This window comes from Lemur catta, chromosome 2 (genome assembly GCF_020740605.2).
Source record: "Lemur catta isolate mLemCat1 chromosome 2, mLemCat1.pri, whole genome shotgun sequence".
Taxonomy (NCBI): domain Eukaryota; kingdom Metazoa; phylum Chordata; class Mammalia; order Primates; family Lemuridae; genus Lemur; species Lemur catta.
This window is the reverse complement of record NC_059129.1, coordinates 73,784,547-73,807,616: the sequence shown is the minus strand read 5'-3', so window position 1 is coordinate 73,807,616 and position 23,070 is coordinate 73,784,547. Positions and strand designations below refer to the sequence as shown.

Genomic DNA, 23,070 nt, shown 5'->3' with positions numbered 1-23,070 from the left:
ATTTAACTAGGAAAATAATTTTAAAGAATCATCACAGACAGGGATGAGTATCTCAGGGTACAGCTGGTATATAATGTGTGCCGTGCCTCTGGCTCACAGCATACTTGGTAGGTGCTTAGGGACTATTTGGTGAGTGAATAAATGAATTAATGAATCAATAAGCAGCTCAAGATAAAAAAAAAATCCTTCAGTCTGCAAGTGTGACTCAAGAAAACCTTTTTCGTCACCGTGTTGGGCCTTGGAAGGGCCTGGCTGGACGTTTCACGTTTCTGATCTCCAGCCTAGAGCTCTCCTTAGCTCTGTCCTGGACTCTACAAACCGAAAAGCTTCCTGACCTCACCACACAGCCCACTTGCCTCAGCCAGTTGTATGCCTGCCTGGCTACAGTGATCCTGGGCACCCAGTTCTCCTCTGGTGTGGGGTCAAGACCAGACAGTGACCCAGGAAGGAGCTTCGTGCTGGAGAGAAGCAGATGGGTTGACCAACTGGGGCAGAAAAACCTCCAGATTCCTAGAGGTGTAATTAACTCCCAAATTCTCCAGTCATTATTATCATTTAGTCAAAGAGACAGGAATGCTCACCAGCCCTTCTTCACTTCTGCATAACACTCCTTCAATTATATGGGGATTTCTCTTTTTTTAATGTTGCATTTGATGTTATTTGTACTGATTTTCACCTAATTAATGTCCATTCATCCGCAAAACGGAGAGAGGAAAAAAAATGTTCAGGAGAGTAAGGGGTGGGGAGTGAGAACCAGAGTGAGTCCTGCCTCCTGCCAGGCATGCCTAGGGGTGGTACTCCTTCCCACTTGCCAACTTCCTGGTCTCCCCTGCAGTTTGTTTTGGTCTGGAGTTTTTATTTCTTTGTTAAGGCTGTTCTGCAGTGTTCTTTCATGAGGAGGGCTTTCCAGGTTTTCCCAAGATGCTGAGATCTTGCAGCCCTGAATCTCCTTCAATTAGTCTTCAGTGAGCCACGGCTGGAGGGCCTATAACACTTGCACAGTCTCTTTTCTGTTCTCCATTTTCCGGTAATGTGCTGTGGACTCACTGTGATTTATACCCCTGGAGGAAGCCAGGTCTGCACCATTTTCATTGAATCCAGCCTGTAATGTTGTTTGTCAAGCTGCCATTTACAGCTTGGAAAATTTTTCTCTAATCTACTTTGCAGAGGCATGATGTGTCTTTTCACCTTAATTGTGACCCCTGATGTATATGCCTGCATGGGCAACAGTGGGACTCACCCTATTGCTTCCAGCTTTTGGCTTTGTGCTGTACCAATCAATATTCAATCTATTAATAAAAGGATGCTTAGTAGTAACCTATACTGAAAATAGTTTGGATCATTTCATTTGTGATCTTCATGAGAGAATGATGACTTGACACAAGTCTATTTTCTCACATGGACGGACATGTCTTAAAGTGGGAATTTAAAACAATGATGGGCTGGGCATGGTGGCTCATGCCTGTAATCCTAGCACTCTGGGAAGCCGAGGTGGGTGGATTGTTTGAGCTCAGGAGTTTGAGACCAGCCTGAGCAAGAGTGAGACCCTGTCTCTACTAAAAAAATAGAAAGAAATTATCTGGACAACTAAAAATATATATAGAAAAAATTAGGCAGGCATGGTGGCACATGCCTGTAGTCCCAGCTACTTGGGAGGCTGAGGCAGAAGGATTGCTTGAGCCCAGGAGTTTGAGGTTGCTGTAAGCTAGGCTGATGCCATGGCACTCTAGTCTGGGTAACAGAGTGAGACTCTGTCTCAAAAAAAAAAAAAAAAGAAAAGAAAAAAAAAGATAAATTAACACGTTTTTCTCATCTCCTAATTTCACCATTTCACCATGATTTCAAGGTTATTTTTTTTGGAGTCAGTCAGAGATTATAGATAATAACCTGCTGTAGACAGTGAATTCTTCCAGGGTAGGGCAATGCCTCATTCATATTTGAGACTCTAGTCCCCAGCACAGAGGTTGGAATGTAGGAAGCAAATATACTGTATATTTAAGTTAAAATTGAATTAGTTAAGGGACTGGGCCTGGAGAAACTAGGAAAGAGGGTAGACAGAATCCAGGGAAATATCCAAAAAATCTATGGAAATCCACAGGATCAGAGACCAACTGGGAAATCCAGAGTTCGGATACGTAGGTCAGAGCAAGATGGTGGGTCTCAACCAGAGAGGCAGTGAGCAAAGCAGACAGATGGTGATGGGTGGGAAGCAAGTCACCTGGAGCCATGTGGTAACTGAAGGGGTAGAGTACTTCCGTTCTGAGGAGAAAAGCCCTCTTGGACTTTTTGTAAGGCACAGACCAATTCAATAGGACTTATGGTTTGGATTTTAAACTATCTATATTGCTCTAGTCCATCCCCTCCCCTGGGTGCCCACTGCCTCTGTTGGCTTTAGGGTTCCACTGTGTTTTACACGAATGACTTGAACTGTTTCCTAAATGGATTCCGTCCTATAACTCCCTACTCTAGTGCATTCTAAAGCCAGGTTCTGCATCTCGTTTTAATTTTGGTACCATATCCACAATAGTATGAAAATTTCAATAGTAATGTTGTATAGTTTAAAAATGGGTCATTTTCTTTTCAGAAAATATTTATTGATAATTTGCCACCCGATCCTACTGTATTGAGTGCTGCTGCTGAATCAGCTTTGGATTCTGTTCTCAAGAAATTTACAGTTCAGCTGGCGCCTCATTTTTCTTCACTCCCCTCCTGGCTTACTCTCCCTGTCAGTTGCTCTGGTCTTCTTGCTTTTCCTTGTCTCAGCAGGTACGCTCCCGTCCAAGGCTCTGTCCTGGAAGCTCCACCTCGCTGGAACATCCTTTCCCCCAATTTCTGCATGGCTTCTTGCCTCACCTCCTTCAAGTCTCTGCTCTAATTAATGCCACTCTTTTAGGTGGACTTCTCTAAACATATTATCAAAACACTTCCTCATTATCTATTCCTTTTTCTTGCTTTCCTTTTACTTATACTACTTCATATGTTGATTTTCTAATTTATTTACTGCAGGTCTTCACTGCAAAAAACGTGAGCTCCATGAGAACAGAGATTTTGCCTGTTTTGTTCTTGCTAGATCCTCAGCTCCTACAGGAATGTTTCACCCATATTGGGCATTGCATAAATCTTGTTGAAAAAAATGAATAATGGAGAAGATACAATGTCAAGTAGACAGTGGTCAAAGAAGTTAGAGGAAAGAGACAGTTTATTCCAGGAAGGAGGGGGTGTTTGGCCCAGGTTTCGAATGTTGGAAATGATCAAAGCATGGAAAGATAGTGAGGGGAGGGTGTTCTTCCTTCTGTTGCCAGCCATCTTGGATTCTATTATTTTCTCACAACACTGTAAAGTGTATCATGCTGCCTTACTCTTCACTCTCAGTTGAATATACTTTTGTGGAGCTCAAAAGGACACAGGAGCTAAGCATCGGTGTGGACCTGGTTGAGTGTGGCATGTTGACAGTTCTAAGGATGTCTCCAATATTGAAATAAAATCTATACCACAGAGAAGTTCTGTGGTATACACTGAACTACTTGGTTAGACATCAATGCTTGCATCAAAAATGCAGAAAGTTCTTTCCTTCCTTAATTGTAGATAGCGATGACATGGTCTTTTTCAGGCACAATTTCATTATATTTAACTTGAACAACTCTTTCCTCTAATATCTGAAATACTTTTCACAGGGCAACTTACTTACTATATTATTATCCCTCAGTTAAGATTCAGTGTAGGTGTATAACTAACTACTCCCGTTTTTTCTTTTCAGTCGCCAGCAGATTGATGAGGGTCGTTAGTCTCTATGAATCATTTTAGAGTTTATTTGCATTTTCCTTGATGAAAGAGAAGCAGAGGAAAATAATTGCAGTTTTCAATGTTCATTGGGATATTCTGAGAGCTTTCTACAGTAAATTACAGGGATGTGATAAATCTAAAGAAGCATCACTCATTCCTCATATCTGATTGCTTAATATCTCACACTCTTGTCACTTCCTTTACAAACATAAGATTTAATATCCTCAAACGGATTCTTATCCTTATGCTCTCTTATCCTCTCTTACAATGTTTAATACTAGAAGCTTTAAATGTAAAGACTAATGTAATCTCATTCTACATCAAATCCATCATATTCCATGCAAACCTTTGTGCTTTGCAAGGACTGGTAAACGTGTTTGTGGCTGATTCTTCCATCCTCTACTAATACCAGTAGACAGTTAATGGCAACAACATCTCTAATTCTTCAATACTATGTTATGCAGTGGATAGTCATATAGCAATTAAAAAACTCTACATGTACCTACCTTAACAAGAAAATAAACATGTAACAGATTACTTGTGTAGTTGTTAATAACTTTTCCAGGGGATGCTTCACTTTTCAAAGGGATTCACTACAGATTTTCTTTAAATAGTAAGCTCCACTAGTACATTTAAGATATAATTAGGTCTGCCTAAATTGGATTTGTACACATTTCAGGAACTGATTCACTGTGCAGGAAAACAGTAAACCCATGTTTGCTTTGTTACATGAAGCATAAACAGCAAATATGCATATGGAAGGTGTCAAACATCCAGATGTTTGGAAAAAACTGGCTATTTGACCATGTGTTTGAATACTCATCCAGCTGCTTAGCTCTAATCCATTGGAGTCTGTCTAACACAGCAGGAGGGTACAAGAGCAAATACACTGAGACGGTCTCTATCTTGCTAAAATCGATAGTGGCATTCCTTTTACTGCCTAAGGGTGGGTAGTTTTCAAAATGACAACACTCAATGAAAATGCTGCCAATAATGTACATCACTGTCATTAAATGGAGAGCTTGTCTGTTTTCAATGTGATGAACAATTTGCATTGAAAGACCTAAAATAAATACTTTAAAATTAACCTGGAAGGCAAGAATTATTCAGTAGAGAGGACATTCAATCCAAACGATATTTTCTCAAGAAGGTGAAAAATGAAATGTTAAAACATACAACCTCCGGCTAGTGAAATCAAAACAAACCAAAACAAAACTTCCCACAATAGTCCGGCCTGGACATAGGGGAGCTGACTTCATCAGCATGGTGCACTGAACAAAGTGAGCTGGGACTGGAAGACGAAACCATGCACTTGCCTATCTACCCCATGGATCAGGCTATTGATTGTTTACGAAATAGTTTTTAGAATTCGTGATACAAAGAACTTCTAGCGGTCTGAACTGATATACCCATTTGTGATAACTTTGTGATTGGAACTCCTTATGAAAAAGAGGCTGACTTATCCTACGAAAAAGTGTTATAAGCATCACTTGTCACATATGGAACTAAACAGAATCCTTGGACATTAGCACTTCATTGGGTGCTGGCAGATGCACTTGGGAACACCTGTCAGCCTTGAAAGAGGCAAGAGAATGACAGGCAGCTGAATGTCCTGAAGACAGCCCAGGCTTTTCCTCAGCCAGGCTTATGCTGGAATCTTGGCTCTATTTCATACCTGCTGTGTTACCTTGCACAGCTTATTTAGCCATTTGTTAAATGGATTGTGCTGGGTGCGGGGTGGGGGGGATCCTTAAACTGCACGTTTTATTTTATTTTTTTAAATAAGAAATGAGCCTAATAAATAAAAGCTACTTAAAAAATGCTAGCTCCCTTTTGGTTTTGATGAATTCACAAAATATAGGAAATTAGCACCAGCTTCTAACTGTCCTTGGAATTTAGGCACACACCTTCACACATGTTCTTGAGTTCGTAAATTTTATCCCCAGAGTGATGGGTGAGCAAGTAACTCTGTCAGATCTAGAGTCATCCCTGCCTGATGCTCTGCTCGGCAGATGCAGACATCGAGAGAAGAGCTTTATAAAGCTGTGAACGTTGTCATCAGATGTATTTACAAAAGCTACAACAATAAAAATCTGTTTCATTAGTCACCAGAAATAAGTGGTTATTGTGAGCACATGCTGCACGCTGAATGTGTACGACTGACTCACTTTTAGTTAAATGAACATGTTTGTGTAGAAAGCTGCCATAATTAACAGTGTTTGGTTGTGGTGAGAAAACTCTTACAAAGATGCTTGTTTCTATTATAGATGTTTAATAATATTTTCTCAACTGTAGCATTTTCAGATATTCCACAGTTCACCTGTACTCGTGTCCCTATTAGGCCTCTATTATATATGGAAGAGCCAGTGATATTATAATACTTGTTAGCTTTTCAAGAGTTTTCTCTACGCTGGGCCCAGGCCTAGGCACTTGAATGTATTTAATCTTTGCAATAGCCTTATGAAGTAGGGTACATTATTATATACTTTTTTTGGAATTTTTAATTTCATTTAAATTTAAAAAATTTTTTTTTCTCAATTATTTTTATTGTGGTAAAATACACTTAACATAAAATTTACACCTTAACCATTTCAAAATATAGTTCAGTGGTATTATTAAATACATTCATAATGTTATATAACCATCACTACCATCCATCTCCATAATCCTTTTCATCTTGTAAGACAAACACTATATCTGTTAAACAATAACTCCCCATTCCCTAATCCCCCCAGGCCCTGGCAGCCACTATTCTACTTTGTCTCTATGGTGTTTTGACCACTTTAAGTATCTCATATAAGTGGAATCATACAATACTTTTCTTTTTGTGACTGGCTTATTTCACTTAGCATAAAGCTCTAAAGGTTAATTCAGGTTAGGACATATGTCAGAATTTCCTTCTGTTTGAACATTGAATAATATTCTTTCTTATGTATACACATTTCACTTATCCATTCACCCATCAGTGGACACTTGAGTTACTTCCATGTGTTACCTACTGTGTTAATGCTGCTATGAACATGGGTGTACAAATATTTCTTTGAGACCCTTCTTTTAATTCTTCCGGGTATGTGCCCAGATGCAGAATTGCTACATCATATGGTAACTATATTTTTAATTTTTTGAAGAAAAAGAAGCCATACTGTTTTCCATGGTGGCAGTACCATTTCACATTCCACCAATCGTGAACAAAGGTTCCAAGTTCTCCACATCTTCACTAACATTTGTTATTTTCTGTTTTTTTTTTTTTTGATAGTAGGCATCCTAATGGGCATGAGATGGTATCTCATTGTAGTTTTAATTTGCACTTCTCTAATGATTAGTGATGTTGAGAATGTTTTCACAAGATTTAAAAATTTTTATGAAGTCCAATTTGTCTATTTTTTCTTTTGTTGCCTTTTGTTGCTTTGGTGTCATAGCAAAGAAAGCACTGCCAAATCCAATGCCATGAAGATTTTGCCCTGTGTTTTCTTCAAAGAATTTTACAATTTTAGGTCTTATATTCAGGTCTTTCGTTCATTTTGAGTTATTTTTTGTGTATAGTATTAGGTATGGATCCAACTTCATTCTTTTGCATGTGCATATCCAATTTTTCCATCACTATTTGTTAAAAAGACTGCATTTTCCCCATTAAATGGTCTTGGCACCCTTGTCAAAAATCATTTGACCATGTACTCAAGGTTTTATTTCTGGATTTTCTATTCTATGTATTTCATTGGTCTACATGTCTGTCTTTTATATCAGTACCACACTGTTTTGACTACTATAGCTTTGTAGTAAGTGTTGAAATCAGAAATTGTTGAGTCTTCCAGCTTTGTTCTTTTTCAAAATTATTTTGGCAATTTAGAGTCCCCTAAAATTCCATATATATTTTAGAATGGATTTTTTCTATTTCTATAAGAAACATCATTGGGATTTTGATGGGGATCTGTAGTACTGACATTTTAGCAAAATTAAATCTTCAAAATCATGGACATGGGATGTGTTTCCATTTATTTATGTCTTATTCAATTTCAGCAATATTTTGTAGCTTTCATTGTACAAGTGCTTCCCCTCCTTGGTTAATTCCTAAGCACGTAAATTGTTAGGAAATTATAAAATAGAATTGTTTTCATAATTTCCTTTCCAAATTCTTCATTGTTAGTGTATAGAAATGTAAGTCATTTTTGTATGCTGACTTTGTATCCTGCTACTTTGGTGAATTCATTTATTATTGCTTACAGTTTTTTTGTGTGCAATCTTTGGGTTTTTCGACAGGTAAGATCATATCATCAGTAAACAGAGATCATTTTACTTCTTCATTTTCAATTTCAATGCTTTTTATTTCTTTTACTTGCCTAAGTGCTCTGGCCAGACCTTCCAGTACTATATGTTGAATAGGAGGGGCAAAAGCAGGCATCCTTGTCTTCTTCCTGATGTTAGAGGAAAAGCATTTAGTCTTTCACCATTGAATATGATGTTGGCTGTGGGTTTTCGTACATGGCTTTTATTATGTTCAGCTAGTTTCCTTCTAGTTCTGGTTTGTTGAGTGTTTTTTTTTTTTTATCATGAAAGAGTGTTGAGTTTTGTCAAATATCTTTTCTGCATTGAGATGATAATGTGCCTTTTCCCCTTCATTCTGTCAATGTGGTGTATTATTGATTGATTTTTGATCTTTCCATTGTATGAATAAATATCATTTGGTCATGATGTATCATACTTTTAACATGCTGCTGAATTTGGTTTACCAGTACTTTGTTGATGATCTTTACATAAATGTTCATAAAGGATATTATTGTAGTTTTCTTTTCTTGAAGTGTCTTTGGCTTTGGCATCAAGGTAATGCTGGCTTCACAGAATCAGTTAGGAAGTGTTCTTTTCTCTTAAATGTTTTTGAAAAGTTTTGAAAGGCTTGGTATTAGTTCTTTAAATGTTTGTTAGAATGTACCAGTGAAGCCATCAGGTCCTAGGCTTTTCTATGTCGGAAGATTTTTGATTACTGATTCAATCTCCCTACTAGTTATAGGTCTGTTCAGATTTTTAATTTCTTTGTGATTAGTCTCGATGGGTTTTGTGTTTCTATGAATTTGTCCATTTCATTTAGGTTTCTAATTTGTTGACATACAGTTGTTCATAGTACTCTTTTGCAATCTCTTTATTTCTGTAGAATTGGTAGCAATGTCCCACTGTCATTTCTGATTTTATTAATTTCAGCCTTCTCACTTTTTTCTTAGTCCATCTAGATAAAGGTGTGTCAATTTTGTTGAGCTTCTCCAAGAACCAACTTTTGGTTTCACCGATTTTCTTTACTGCTTTTCTATTCTCTATTTTATTTATCTATGCTCTAATCTTTATTATTTCCTTCTTTCTGCTAGCTTTGAGTTTATTTATTTATTTATTTTTTGAGACAGAGTCTCACTCTATTGCCCGGGGTAGGGTGCTGTGGCATCAGCCTAGCTCACAGCAACCTCAAACCCCTGAACTCAAACAACCCTCCTGCCTCAGCCTCCCGAGTGGCTGGGACTACAGGTGCATGCCACCATGAGTGGCCAATTTTTTCTATTTTTAGTAAGAGAGGGGGTCTCATTCTTGCTCAGGCTGGTCTTAAACTCCTGACCTCAAGCGATCTTCCCGCCTTAGCCTCCCAGAGTGCTAGGATTACAGGCATGAGCCACCACACCTGGCCTAGCTTTGAGTTTAGTTTGTTCTTCTTTTCTAGTTCCTTAAGTTGTGAAATTAGGGTATTTCAGATCTTTCTTGTTTTTTAATGTGAGCATTAATAGCTGTAAATTTCCCCCTTAGCACTGCTTCCATTGTGTTCCGTAAGTTTTGGTAGGTTGTGCTTTTATTTTCATTCATCTCTAAGTATTTTCTAATTTCCCTTTGATCTCTTATTTGATCCATTGGTTAAGAGTATGTTGCTTAATTTCCATAAATTTGTGAATATTCCAGTTTTATTTCTGTTGTTGATTTTTAACTTCATCCCATTGTGGTTGGAGAAGATACTCTGTGTGATATCCATCTTTTAAAATCTATTGAGACTTAATTTGTGGGTGAGCATATAATGGGTCCTGGAAAATGTCCTATGCGCACCTGAGAATAATGTACATGCTGTTATTGTTGGGCAGAGTATTCTGAATACGTCTGTTAGATCTAGTTTGTTTATTCTGTTATGCCTTCTGTTTTCTTACGTATCTTCTGTCCAGTTGTTCTGTCCATTACTGAGAGCGGGGTATTGAAGTCTCCAGCTATTATTGTAGAGCTGTCTATTTCTCCCTCTAATTCTGTCAGTTTTTGCTTTGTATATTTTGATGATCTGTTATTAGGTGCATAAATGTTTATAATTGTTATATCTTCTTTTTGTGTTGGACATTTTATGAATATATAATGTCCTTCTATGTCTCTTATAACCTTTTTTGATTTAAAGTCTATTTTGTGTTGTTATTATATAGCCATACCTGCTCTCTTTTGCTTACTATTTGCATGTAACATCTTTCCACCCTTTCACTTTCAATATATTTGTGTCTTTGGACCTAAAGTGAGTCTCTTGTACTGAGCATATACATAGTTGAATCATGTGTTTTTATTCACTCTGCCAATCTCTGTCTTTTGATTAGAAACTTTTATCCATGCGTGTTTAAAGTGATTAGACAAGGGGGGACATACTTTTATCATTCTGCTATTTGTTTTATATATAGTTTATGGATTTTTTGTCCCTCATTGCTTGCATTACAGCCTTCTTTTGTGCTCAGTTGATTTTCTGTAGTGAAATGTCTAAACTCCTTTCTCATTTCCTTTTGTGTATGTTCTATAGCTATTTTCTTTGTGGTTACCATGGGGATTACATCAACATCCTAAAGTTATAACACTCTAATTTGAATTTATACCAGCTTAACTTCAATAACATTCAAAAACTCTGCTCCTTTACATTTCCTTCCCTACCCCTCTTGGTTATTGATGTCACATAATTACGTCTTTATACACTGTGTTCCAAAAAAGTGAAAAAGAATAATGAAGGGAGGGGGAATGGCTCTTTTAATTTCCTGGAAGTCACTTCAGCTTGTGGGGGAGGGGCTTACAACAATGAGGTAAATTGCAACAACAATGGCTGCCATCTTTCTGTCTGCACCTCTATGATCAGAAGCAGCAATCAGCTGTTAGAGGACAGATCTTTGCAATTTGGAGGACAGGGTCCTTTTTGCCCACCCTGGCTCCTGCAAGCTGTGTTCCAGTCTCTCCTGGAACATGTGCACAACTGCCTGCCATGGAGCTGGGAGTGGGAGATGGGTAGCTGCTACTGTGCTAAGAGCTGAAATTGACCAAAAAAAAATTTTTTTTTTCCTGGAAATCCCCTTACCTTCTAATTTTTAAACAAATTTATTCATTTTATTCTGGAATGACCAAAATTAACTGCAATGTGCCATCCAAGTCTTCCCCTGGAACTTGCAAGCATTCAGTAGATTTCAGAGTTCTAAAATAGTCACATCAGATTCTGCCAGTGCAATTGTTGCCTAGGTGGGCAGACAGATTCCTGGTGCTTCCTACTCTGCCATCTTCCCAGAATCCTCCTATCCATTTTTAACACATGAGAAAACTAAGGTACAGAGAAGTGATTTTCCAAATCACACAGCTAAAAAGTGGTAGAAGTGAAATTTGAACTCCTGGTGCCTGGCTATAGCTGCTATCACACTCTTAAGTCTATGTTCCACTGCTTAGTGGGGACAAAATAATGGAAATTGGTTTATAACATGAAACCTCAGTTCACACAACTGAAAAGAATAAACAAGCAAGTTAATAGATATTCATTTGGTTTGTAAAATGGTGGTAAGTTTTTAAAGTTACAAGTTTACAAGTATTAATAGTATTGGGAGTGCAATTCTGGATGGGAAGGAGGCGAGCCTTCCCTTTGGGGTGTGGGATGGAGAGCCGCAGTCTTCATGGGGGCCCCAGGAGGTAAGCACATGTCCAAAGCAATGGCCTCTTTAATACTGGTGGCCTCAAGGGAACAATTAAGTGGAAAAGAGTGAGTGTCAAAGAGGGCTGTGTCTATGAGCCAGGTGTGCCTGTAGCATGCTCCCTGTGAGAAGGGTGGGTACCTTTTACTTGCACAGAAATAGAATTATAGGAACTCTCTGAAGATATTTTAAAATGTTTAAAAAACCCAAAAGGGACAGACTTATTTGTGATGTATGATTTATAAATAATTCTAAGTTTACTCCTCTGGTGCTATATTTGTACACCAAAAGTGTACACAAAAAGTGTACAAAATTGACTTTATTATAAATTTTGCAAACATTTTAAAAGCTATTCCTATTACTATTTGGATGGTAATTCTTTAGATATGTTCCATCTTGGAAACTAAAAACACTGCTAGTCAGAATTGTGTTCTATTAATTCTGTTTGATTAGATGTTCGGAGGACAGACAGGCTTTGAAATCAGATTAACTGTCTCAAACACACATGTTAAAAGATAATAAATAAGAGATTCCTTAAATCATTAAGATTTCTCATGGATTTTCCCAATATTCTACAACTGATTAAACTTTATGTTAACTCATTGTAAAAAATAATTAAAATATGCATGCTTTCCCAATTTATTAATTGCTAACTAAAGAAAAAGAAGAAAAACAAAGACTTATATTTGAATTTTTTGTCCACATAAAATGCAGTTTTTGGAGAAGACATTGTTGAAGAATAACATCAGTAAATCTTAACTCTGTGACACAGTCTGCATATCTTTAGGTAGGTTTTAAGAACACACCTTGACAATGTATAACTGTAGCACAAAGATAGAATTAACAAACCTTCTCCCTAGAGAAAACCTCGTAGCAGCAGCTTTCTGAGATCTGTCTGTAGCACTAACCCCATTGCTCAAAACAAAGGCCTCATTTGCACAGAGGGACTGCTTTCCACTTTGCTAAATTCTAAGGCATTTGAGACTGACATCTACATTTTTTTCCCCACTAAAATGCACTCTAGTTACTAAACTGATCAATTCTTCACTGCTTAACAGGTTTTAAAAGTAAAGATACTAATCAGTTTTGGGCTTTGTAATTACATGGGTTTCTTGGACTATTTAGAAACTGATTAGCTATGACTGATTTAATATTTCAGAGATTTGGAGGATATAAACCTAACAGTTTGGATTCTTGACCTGATTATGAAAGAAACCCTTTAATGGGATTCCTAATGATTGAATTATTCCTAATGCATATCATTGGTCATGCAGTTGATGCAGTTTTTCATGTTCCTAAGTCTAAAAATTAGATTTATGCTAATATTTTCAGTCTAAAATTCCTGGTTGTAGTTCTGTATGTGGACCTAAAAGCCAGCTGGTGCCTTAGACCTTGGGCTCAAATCATTTAAAGGAGTGGATGAAGCTAAAAGCCTACTTGCTACCCAAATGGAGAGCTTGTAAATGGAACAAATCCCTGATGTGCTCTTTGGGCTATCTGTGCTCTACTTCAGGTTTTGAAACAGTAATCTTAATATTAGCAATATATTGCAGGGACACAATTTGTATAGAATACAAATTGGGATAGATGTGTTCCAGACTCAAACATGATTTCTCCCTGATATTGGACTGAAAGACTTGATGATGTCTTGGCAACCTCAGGTACAAACTAGCCACCTGAAAGCAAAAGTAAGAAAAGCATCTGCCCTCCTCTCAGGTTATGTGAGTTGAAATATTTCAGTTTCTACCTTTATGGTAATAACAATTTTTTCATATTGAATGCTTACTGCTGCTACATAACCAATCTCTGATTATTACAGCACATGAACAATCTTCCTCCATTTCTGCCTCCACCTCCCACCCTGCTTCCTATGTATTCCACTAGGCTTTACAGAAAAAGTGAGTTGTTCCAGTTTGTACTTCATCCAGACAGTTCTGAGACTGTAAAATCTGATAATTGTGGACTGAGTGGGTCAAAATGATTGTAAATGAACCAAACTTTCAATCAGATGTGATTTGAGTATACGGTGCTATAGTTTAGTTGTAATAGAAAGTATAGGAGCTCAAAAAGCCTAGAATAATTCAGACTAAAATATCTTGGGGTCTTTTTCCATTTTAAAGTGAATTGAGCAATTCTCTGTGGTTAAGGATTGACAACATAATGGAAACAGAGCAAACTGCAGAATTGCTCACCAGGTAACCACATTAGCAGCAAAACTCATAATGTAGTCTGTTGGTTGAAAAGAGCATGAAGGAGACTTCTATTTTCTTATGAGGTGCCATATGCTCATAGTTCTTGGCCAATTATACCTAGCTGCTGCCAAATTGCAGTTATTGGAAAATGCTCTCTACCCTATGGCCTTTAGCAATATAATGAGAGCCCTCATGGATATGGATTCTTCTTATAATTTGTTTATTAACATGGGTAAACATACTTACAACTGCTTCCAAATATTGCCTTCTATTTATGATGTATGAGTACGTATAACACAAGATATTGCTATGTTGTAGCAATCCTGAATATTTCTATATATTCCTGAGGATTCACTAAAGGTTAAATTGGTGGGCAAATGTTTCAGTGATCTTTGAAACTTTTATATTTCACAGTCATTCTATTTTTTTTTAGACAGAACTTTTTGTGGGATAAGTTGCATAGCATAAATGTAGACAGTTCTTATATTATATAAACTTTATGTACATTCTTGTTCATAGTTTTCACTTACCAGAATCAAGAGGCAACTTGAGGCCAGTTTTGTGTGCTCAGGGATGGTAGAAAACACTGACAAAATCAAGCAACCAAAGACAAGGAGAAAACTGTAAAACAACAACAAAAAAGAGAAATCTGATAAGAACTTTGCCTTATCATTAACAAACTTAACTTTTTGTTTCTAATGAATAAAGTAGGAGACCCATTAGAACTGGCATAGATTAAATCATAAAGACCCTGGAAGGTACTAGGCATTTTGAATATCAAAATGCAATATGATATACAGTGCAAATGGGACTCCTCTGCAACTTTATGGACGAAGAGAAGGTTGCATTTGTGGGCTCGTATGTGTGGCATGCTGCATTTAAATGTTCACATCTAAGAATCTGTGAATTTCCCATACAACCTCTTTTCCAAGTAGAGATCCTGAGAAAAGCCCAGAAAGTGTGTTCTTGCTCTCCTAGGCTGGAAGCACATGTTGTAGCCACCCTTCTTTCAAAGAAGCAGAATCTGCCCTGTGTTTGGCAGCTTCGGTAAACCATCAGGTGTTCTAAGTGGTTGTTACAAGCCACTGGCTCATTTTCAGAGTCTGACATTGCTCATGGATTCTCATTTGTCATTTCTTTATATTAATAGCAAGAATAGAAAAGGAAGTGGATGATTTCCTCTGCTATCCATGCATTTTTCATTTCTTTCCAATCAAACTGCTAGAGAAATGACCCTTCAGCTATGTCTATTCATGTATAATGAGAGGGAACAGAAGTCAGGAGCAGGCATTTTCTACCTAATCAACCTACAGACATTTTTATTCCTAGAAATAAGGAACTTCCAGGATCAAGGGGGGAGCTGGGTTGCCAAGGAAAACATCTAATGTAAGAGAAGGCTCTGTTTCAAAGTTGAAGTAACTTATCTCGAAGTGCAAGATTAAAAAATACAAAACAATAACCACCAAGCTACTTGTTCTAGGCCACATTTTTCACTTTTACTCATCACTGGGAAATTCATGATAAGCACCCTTAATAGCAGTTTCTGTGTTCCTCTGTATTGCAGTGAAGTTAGTCCCTGCCTCCTCTTGGCTTTCCCTTAAAAAGTTTTACAAGTCTTTCTACTACACTTGATTAGAAGCTCCCAAGGACCAATAGCCAGGGATCGACTAATTATGCCTGTGGAACAAATCTGGCCCCTAATGCCTGTTTTTGTAAATAAAGTTTTATTGGCACACAGCCTCACTCATTCATTTATGTATTGTCTATGGCTGCTTTCTTGCTATGACTACAGAACTGAACAGTTGCAACAGAGACAGTATGGCCCACAAGACTAAAATATTTACTATCTGGCCTTTTAGAGAAAGTGTTTGTTGACTCATGACTGATACCATCTATTCTTTATTTCTTTATATCTACCCCAACACAGAATTGGAGTGGAAGTTCATAACTGCTCATGTTCTGTATGCTGATAATAATTGCCACCATCCAGAGAGGGTTTCCTATAAGCTGGGCACTGTGCTAAGCCTCCTTTACGTGCCATATTAGCCTTGCAAATTTATGGAGCAGAAATATTATTATCCCCATTTTACAAATATGAAAACCAAGAATGAAGAACATGTTGTAACTCATCCAAGTAGCAGCCCAAGCACTGTTTGTGTAGTCTAAGCCTCCACACAGTGTTACTGAATGAGCTTGCATCGATGGGAATGGCAGTAACATTCTTCGCTCAGAGAGACTTTTGGGGATACTTCTCTATTTCCTCAAACTGAGAGGGAAGAAGCTGCCATTCCAAATATCATTAATAGAAGTCACCCCAGGGAAGGAGTGTACTAGTAAGAAAACCCTAGAACACAATGTAATAATGACTTATCAAACTCTTGATTCATGCATCTGATGATTCAGGGTACTTTGGATTAGATTTTAAATTGGCCCTGATGGACTGAAAATTGTAAACTAGTGGTCAAAATCCAGTGCACTCACTGACCTTCAAACTACGAAGAAGAAAGTAAAATTCAGGGATCACTAAGGTAGTTGGGAGGATGACGTGGCATCAAATAACAGTGACAGATATTCCCCTCTGGTGGTGAGTGGCCATTATTCGGATATGCCCTCGCCCCCAAGTCCTGCTTACCAGAAAACATTAGGAAAAGCAAGCAGGGGATTATTTAATCACTAAGATACCTTATTCCTCCAAGAGGATTCTGATGGTAGCTTCATGATCTCTATGTTTGTTTTCAAAGCAGATCTTTTTGCTAGTGCCTTCTTCATTAATATTTAAATGCTGCTTAACCCTTTTTCTTCGTCTCTCTACTTTTCCCATTTTCTTCTTTGAGCTAATATCACCGTCCTTTATAAAAAAGTAGTTTCTGCACCAGCATTCTGTCATTGCTACAGGGGACCATCTGAAGACTACCAGCCAAAGACATCCATTGCTCTGCTGCCAAGGGGCTACAGATGGGTAAACACATTCATTAGCTTATCATTCCTTTATTCATTCATTCATTCACTCAACCATTCATCCATTTATCCAATCAGCAAATGTTGATTAAGTATATAATGCTAGGCTGAACTGCAGGGATATAACAAAAACAGGATTAATTCATCTCTCTTTTTTTTTTTGGCCTCCACAGAGTTTAAAGCCTATTGAGGCATACAGAGAAATAAATAGATGTAAACAGAAAATTGAAATTCTGAATGATGATTACAATGATCAGGAAAATACAGGGAATGACTGGAGCATATGGAGGAGGAGGGATTAGGGAGGACTGGCTGCCGAATTTGTGGAGTCCAGTGCAAAATGAAAATGTGGGCCCTTTGTTAAAAAAATATGAAGGCTTTCAAGACAGTGACAACAAAGCATGAAACCAGCTGTGGCACCTTTGTAAGTGTGGGGCTCCATGCAACTGCATATGTTGAAGCCAGACCTGGAGGTAGAGAAGACTTCCTGGAGAAAATGCTGACCAGACTGAGCCCTGAAGGCCCAGCAGGAATTAGTTGGGACAATGGTTGGGGAGAAAGAGTGCTTTCGTCCATGAGACTGTGTGGGTGAAGGCCAAATGCAAGCACAACATCACTAGGATTTACTAATTAATCAATAAATGAGAGTTAGTGAACACCCACTAGCTAGTTTATTCTGCTACACATGAGAAATGGAATGCAAGCCATTCCTGCAAATCCATTCTTTGCACTGGAATCATTTCAATTCAACTGAAAACATGTATTGAATACCTAGTGTGAAAAACACTCTGCTAAGCACTACAGGAGGTCCAAGGATAAATTAAAGCAGTCCCTCCCCTTAGGAATTAAAAATCTATCGAGGTGAGCAAGGTGAGCATCTTGGATCATAATGGAAGATAGAGGCAGATGAGTGATAAGAAAAGCTCTGATTCGGGGTGGGGGAGGGGGGCAAGGGCAATATACGTAACCTAAACTTTTGTATCCCCATAATATGGTGAAATAAAAAAAAAAAAATAAGACGCAGGAAAAAAAAAAAGGTGGTGCTTGAGATGGTCTTTGAAAGAAGGGTAGGGTTTCAACAAGAGAAGTTTCTGGAGAATTGTATTCCAGAAGGATAGTACAATATGAGAAAGGCAGCAAGTCAGAAAATATTTAATAAATAAGGCAAAATATTTGTTCCCTGTTTCACAGAACAAACATTATCAAAGTTTGCAGTACAGGGTAAAATAGGCAGCTGAATTGGGAGTCTGGGGCCACGTTGAGGAGAGGCTTGTAGGGCATAGACAGTATTTAGTTCAGTAGACAACGGAGAGCCACTGAAGATTTTTGAACAGAGTATTAATGTCACCAGAGGTGCCTTCTGGGACAATGAAGTTGGCAGCAGTGCGTGTGGGATGGATCTGAGTGGAGAGAGGCGGGGGCAAGGGTAACAGTGATCCAGGTTGGTTGTAAACTAACACAGTAGAAATGAGAATGGAATAGAGAGGCAGACATGGAGGGGTGCTGTAGGTTGGGGAGTGGAGTCTGGGAAAGGGTGCAGTGGATGCAAAGTCTGGAGTGGCCACACATAGTCACTGGTAATGTTCCTAACAAGTCAGGAGAAAAGTCAAAAAACTCAGGAGGAGAAACTGAATTTGGGAAGAAGATGATACATCCAGTTTTAGACATCCATGTTAAAATGTGAATCTAAATCTTGGGCACAAATTCTATTTGGAGATGTGGAAGAACTTTTTTTCCCCAGAAGAAGTAAATGTATGGAACATGTTGTCCTGAGGACAGCACAGACCAGACATATAAGGTTTTGGTAAATAAGCATAAAGGATATTGGAAAACCATTTTTCTGATCTTGGCAAATGAATCATGGTGGACAATGAACACATTCTGTTATGAATTAGCTCTTGGTAGCATTGCCAGAGACAGACTTCCTAGCTGGAGAAAGCACTGATCTTTACACAGACTGAACCCTCTGAGGTGACAGTGTTCGGACGTTGGGCTTGTTGGCAGTGACATGGTGCCCTGGTGGGGTTTGTGGGTGGCTCTGTTGACATGTCTGCTTCTGAGGGTCCTGTGCACATGTATGTGTGCTGACAACTGACTGTTCCCCCACTGCACCTCTCTCTCGGTTGAATATAAGTGGGACCAATGGCAAGAGTCACTACACTCAGGGGGTCTTAATCTGTGCCCATGGACCCCCAAGGGATCTGCAGATAGAATTTAGGGGGTTGTGAACATGGAGGGGAAATTTTTGTATTTTTTTTTATTTTTCACAAACCGTGGCAACAAATCATGATGATATTAGCAGTTCTTGTGACTTTGTTACTCACAGAAATTATAGATATTTTTAAACCTCATCTTACAGTTGTAGATAAAACCATAAGTGTTTCATCTTGAATACTGATTTTGTTCATCATTATTTCAAGATTATGGTAGTTATTAGACCCACTGCTAGACATTGATTTTAATGTATTAAAAAGAAGAATATACATTATCATATCACAAATTTGTTTAATTTTTAACAATAGCATTTCAACATAATTTTTTTCTTTTGTAATCCCATTTGGGGAATGGTTCATAGTCATCACCAGACTGCTGAAGGGTCTGTGGCTCCTAAAAAACTGCAAACGCCTGTGGTTGAGGATTAGGAAGGTGGGGGCTGGGCACTCGGAGAAGGCCCATTTTGGCACCTGTCACCCACTTACCCAGTTATATTTCAAAATGAGCTTTTAAAATATAGATTATTTTCTTTTATACATTAATCCTGAGGTATCATAAGATGCGTATCCCTTCAAAATTGTTCTGTAACAGCTACTGGCCTTTATTTTGCCTGAAGCAATCATCTATATTTTGTTTCTTAGGAAATTCATTTCTATCCACATCATTTATCCAAAATTTCTTCTTTGAAAGGAAGGCACTGATTATTGTAAGAGGAGAAGAAGAGAATTTATGAAAAAAATGTTACCAGTTTAAAAGCCTTTATATTTACTCGAGAAAACTATCATTAACTTTTCTTGTGGGTTAATTAAGAATCAATTTGTCAGATTTAATTTGACAGAAAGCTTGATTTGGGAATCTCATGGGTGCTTGTGGAACAGATGATGTCCAGCTTCCAAAGCTTGTGCATCGAATGTGGATTTATTTAGCAACAATTAAAGTGATGTGGAAATAAAGCAATCAGAAAAGATCTGCTGAATGAACTATGGCAAGTTACACAAACACACAACCCCCAGGCACTCACAAACAATTGTGAATGATGCAAAGAAGAAAGGAGAGGTGGAGCTGATGTTTAAAGTAGACATCTCACTGAGCTTAGTTTGATGAAACAGGCAAATTCACGGTGTGAGCTTTGCTAAGCAAAGCAACCACGCATTTCTATCCAAAAGTGGTCTCTGCAAGCATTTTGGCAGACTATAAGCTTTTCCATGGTATAATGGTCCATGTAACTCAGTTATACTTATCAAGAAAACTTTGGGGGAGGGGAGATTTTAAATGTTTTAAATGGAATGGAATCATGGGATTAAGATAAAGGATGCTAATAGGAAGGGGATATAGAATCTTAAAAAAAAAATTCTTCAGAAATAACTTCCAAAGAAAATTCAACCCTGCCTCTGACTTTTCATACATTTTAAAGTATTGCTTTGATAAAGTATGCTCTTCAGTACATTTGATGGAAGACCTTGCGAGCATATCATGAATTATGATAATTGGAGTACTCATGCTGGCATTGGTGACTGCAGATGACCTGCTGACCGACACGGCACTTGCCTGGAGGACAAGACATCTAATGAAATCAAAGACTCATCATCAGAGGGAAGGGCTGGAGCCATTTTTCTTCTTCTTCCAGCATCCTAAATTTCCCTTTCTTTCTAAACCCAGTACTTCGTAAAATGTCCTTTATAAATAATTTTTCTATAAGAGAAGTGCATTTTGCACCTGAAATCTATTCACATCATGCCTCAGCTTCCATTACAAAGCAATAAAAATTAAATATGACATTTTTGGTATCTTTAAAGGTGATTTGGAATATTAGATTAAAACACTGCCTGATTCTGTTTCTCCAGTGCAATGAACCTTAAATATTAATAAAGATCTTAATCAATAAATACTACCATGGTAGTCTCTGTGAAGTTTTAAAAATAGGGTCGTCAGCTAACATTTTTTTAAAAATGAAATGTTGCCTTTTACATGCGTGTGGTATTAAGAGGAAATCAGAGGATATGGGAAATAGTGGTTTCTGTTTGCTTAGAGTGTTTCTTGAGAGGACTATGGTTAATGTAAATGAGCTAGGACGAGGCAAGAGAGCCCATCAGCAGTTCCAGAGGCTTCCCTCAGAGCAGTCACTGGACTTTGTGTAAACACAGACATAGGGCATGCTCCGCCTGCATTCACACCCCAGGATCAGGGAATCCATGTGGCTAGAAGGATTTCTGATTCTGTCTCCCTCTCAGGACAGGGTTTATTTTTGAAACATCACTTACAGATGGTTATGCAGTTTCTCTTTGAATCTTTCCAGCATCTAGGACCCTGCCACCATTTTAAGATAGCATAGCCCTGTCACAGACAGCTCTACTGTTGGTCTTGGGTCAGGCTCTGGACCACAGAGAACATGTGCTCTTCCTCCTTAAGAAAGCTCGTCAGATATTTGAGGTTGGTTTTTAACCTGACCTGCCTGTTGGTCTGCAGATTCAACATACCAAACCCAATTCATTGTCTACTTTGCATATGAAACAATGCGTAGATCTGCTGCTCTCCTTGTCACTGTTCTTTAAGTTTACCCAGTTGGTTACTGCATCCTTCCCACTGAGACTCAGACCCATCCTTCTCCTCCAGTGTAAGCAAAAGAATTGGCATTTAATCACCAGCATAAAATATCTGCACTGTGATTCTTGCCAGGGAATCCAAGTTCAAACTTTCCACTGCCCAGCTAATAGCAAAAGCTTGGTTTCAAAAAGGACTGTCTCAAGGATATGCAGTCGTCACTTATTTTCTTGTACCTTTCCTACTACACCACAGGGCCTGGAGCAAACCTGACCACTGACAACCCGTGTACCTGGACCCCACTACTTTGGTCCGTAAAGTAATTACTTTCATTAAACGGTGCTTGATTTTCTGCTATTTCCTTGCGAAGGAGTAAAAAGCATTTAACCAACTTACTATATTTTTAAAGTTTCTCAGTACTTCACATTATATTTGCTCAATGAGGCATCCTGTGAGAAATTTCTCTCAGGATTTTATTGCAAGAAAAATCCATGTTGCTTCTGTAAATAAAAGATGAAGTTTTAGTTTTTGTAGACAGTGATCTTTTAACATATTTATTTCCTTGCCTTGGCTGCTAGGAGGCTCAGAGGTGCATTTGTGATTCATGTTAATAATGGCCAAGATCCTTCTGGCATACATTTTTGTAGATTAACTTCATTCCTGACTTCTTTGTACTATTCTATCATTATTTTACTTTCACTATATTGTATCAGTCACAAATATTTACAGGCACTGTACCAGGCACCAGGAACTCAGGCATGGTTTGTGTCCTAATAGGGTTTCAGTTTCATAGGAAGACAGACCTTTGCTTATTTTTATCCACCATACTATATATATTTTGTTAGCTGTCTTGAATCTTTTCTGCATGATGCAAGGTATTCAGGATATACTCAATTAAATACTGAAGTGACAAAGAAATGTTTTTATCTGTCATTACTCTTTCCTTGAAATGGGGGTATTAATGCAGCCTGAGGTTGCATTCTTTTTACAGAACTAAATGACTCCATTAGCTTAAATTTAACTTACAGTAAACTAAAATGAATAGATTTCACTCATTTGATTTTCTGAAAAGTCTTTATATTTGTTACTTTTACATATTATTATGTTAATCTTGATTCATTTATTCCTAGCATAAACTACTGACTTGCTCCTCCAAGAACCTTCAAATGTCCTACACTTGTTTTCAGGGTTTGCTTACAAACCCTGTGGCTTCTCTCTGGAGACTTCTAATCAGATACATATTCTCCCAAGAGTACTATCACTCTGCCTGAATTTCTCTTTCTTTACTCACGGATATTATAAAACACTTTCCAGTGCTGTGCTGAAATCAAGACCTTTTATCTACTCTATTCTCCTGATACAGCAAGCTGGTAAATGTATTGAAATAAGAAATAAGCATAATTTAATGTTCTTTGCTCTTGAACTTGTGTTACTTTCTAGTAATCATA

The 23,070-nt window shown here is 37.9% G+C and overlaps 1 protein-coding gene across 5 annotated transcripts in view; it reads right to left on the bottom strand.

The window, feature by feature from the left end:
• Positions 1 to 23,070, bottom strand: part of KCNQ5 (potassium voltage-gated channel subfamily Q member 5) — a 493,719-nt gene that overhangs the window by 149,455 nt on the left and 321,194 nt on the right. For all 5 annotated transcript variants that reach the window (XM_045543880.1, XM_045543882.1, XM_045543884.1 and 2 more), the window contains exon 2: positions 14,440 to 14,530. In XM_045543880.1, coding sequence (XP_045399836.1) covers positions 14,440 to 14,530 — 91 coding nt within the window. The remainder of the gene's footprint in view (positions 1 to 14,439; positions 14,531 to 23,070) is intronic.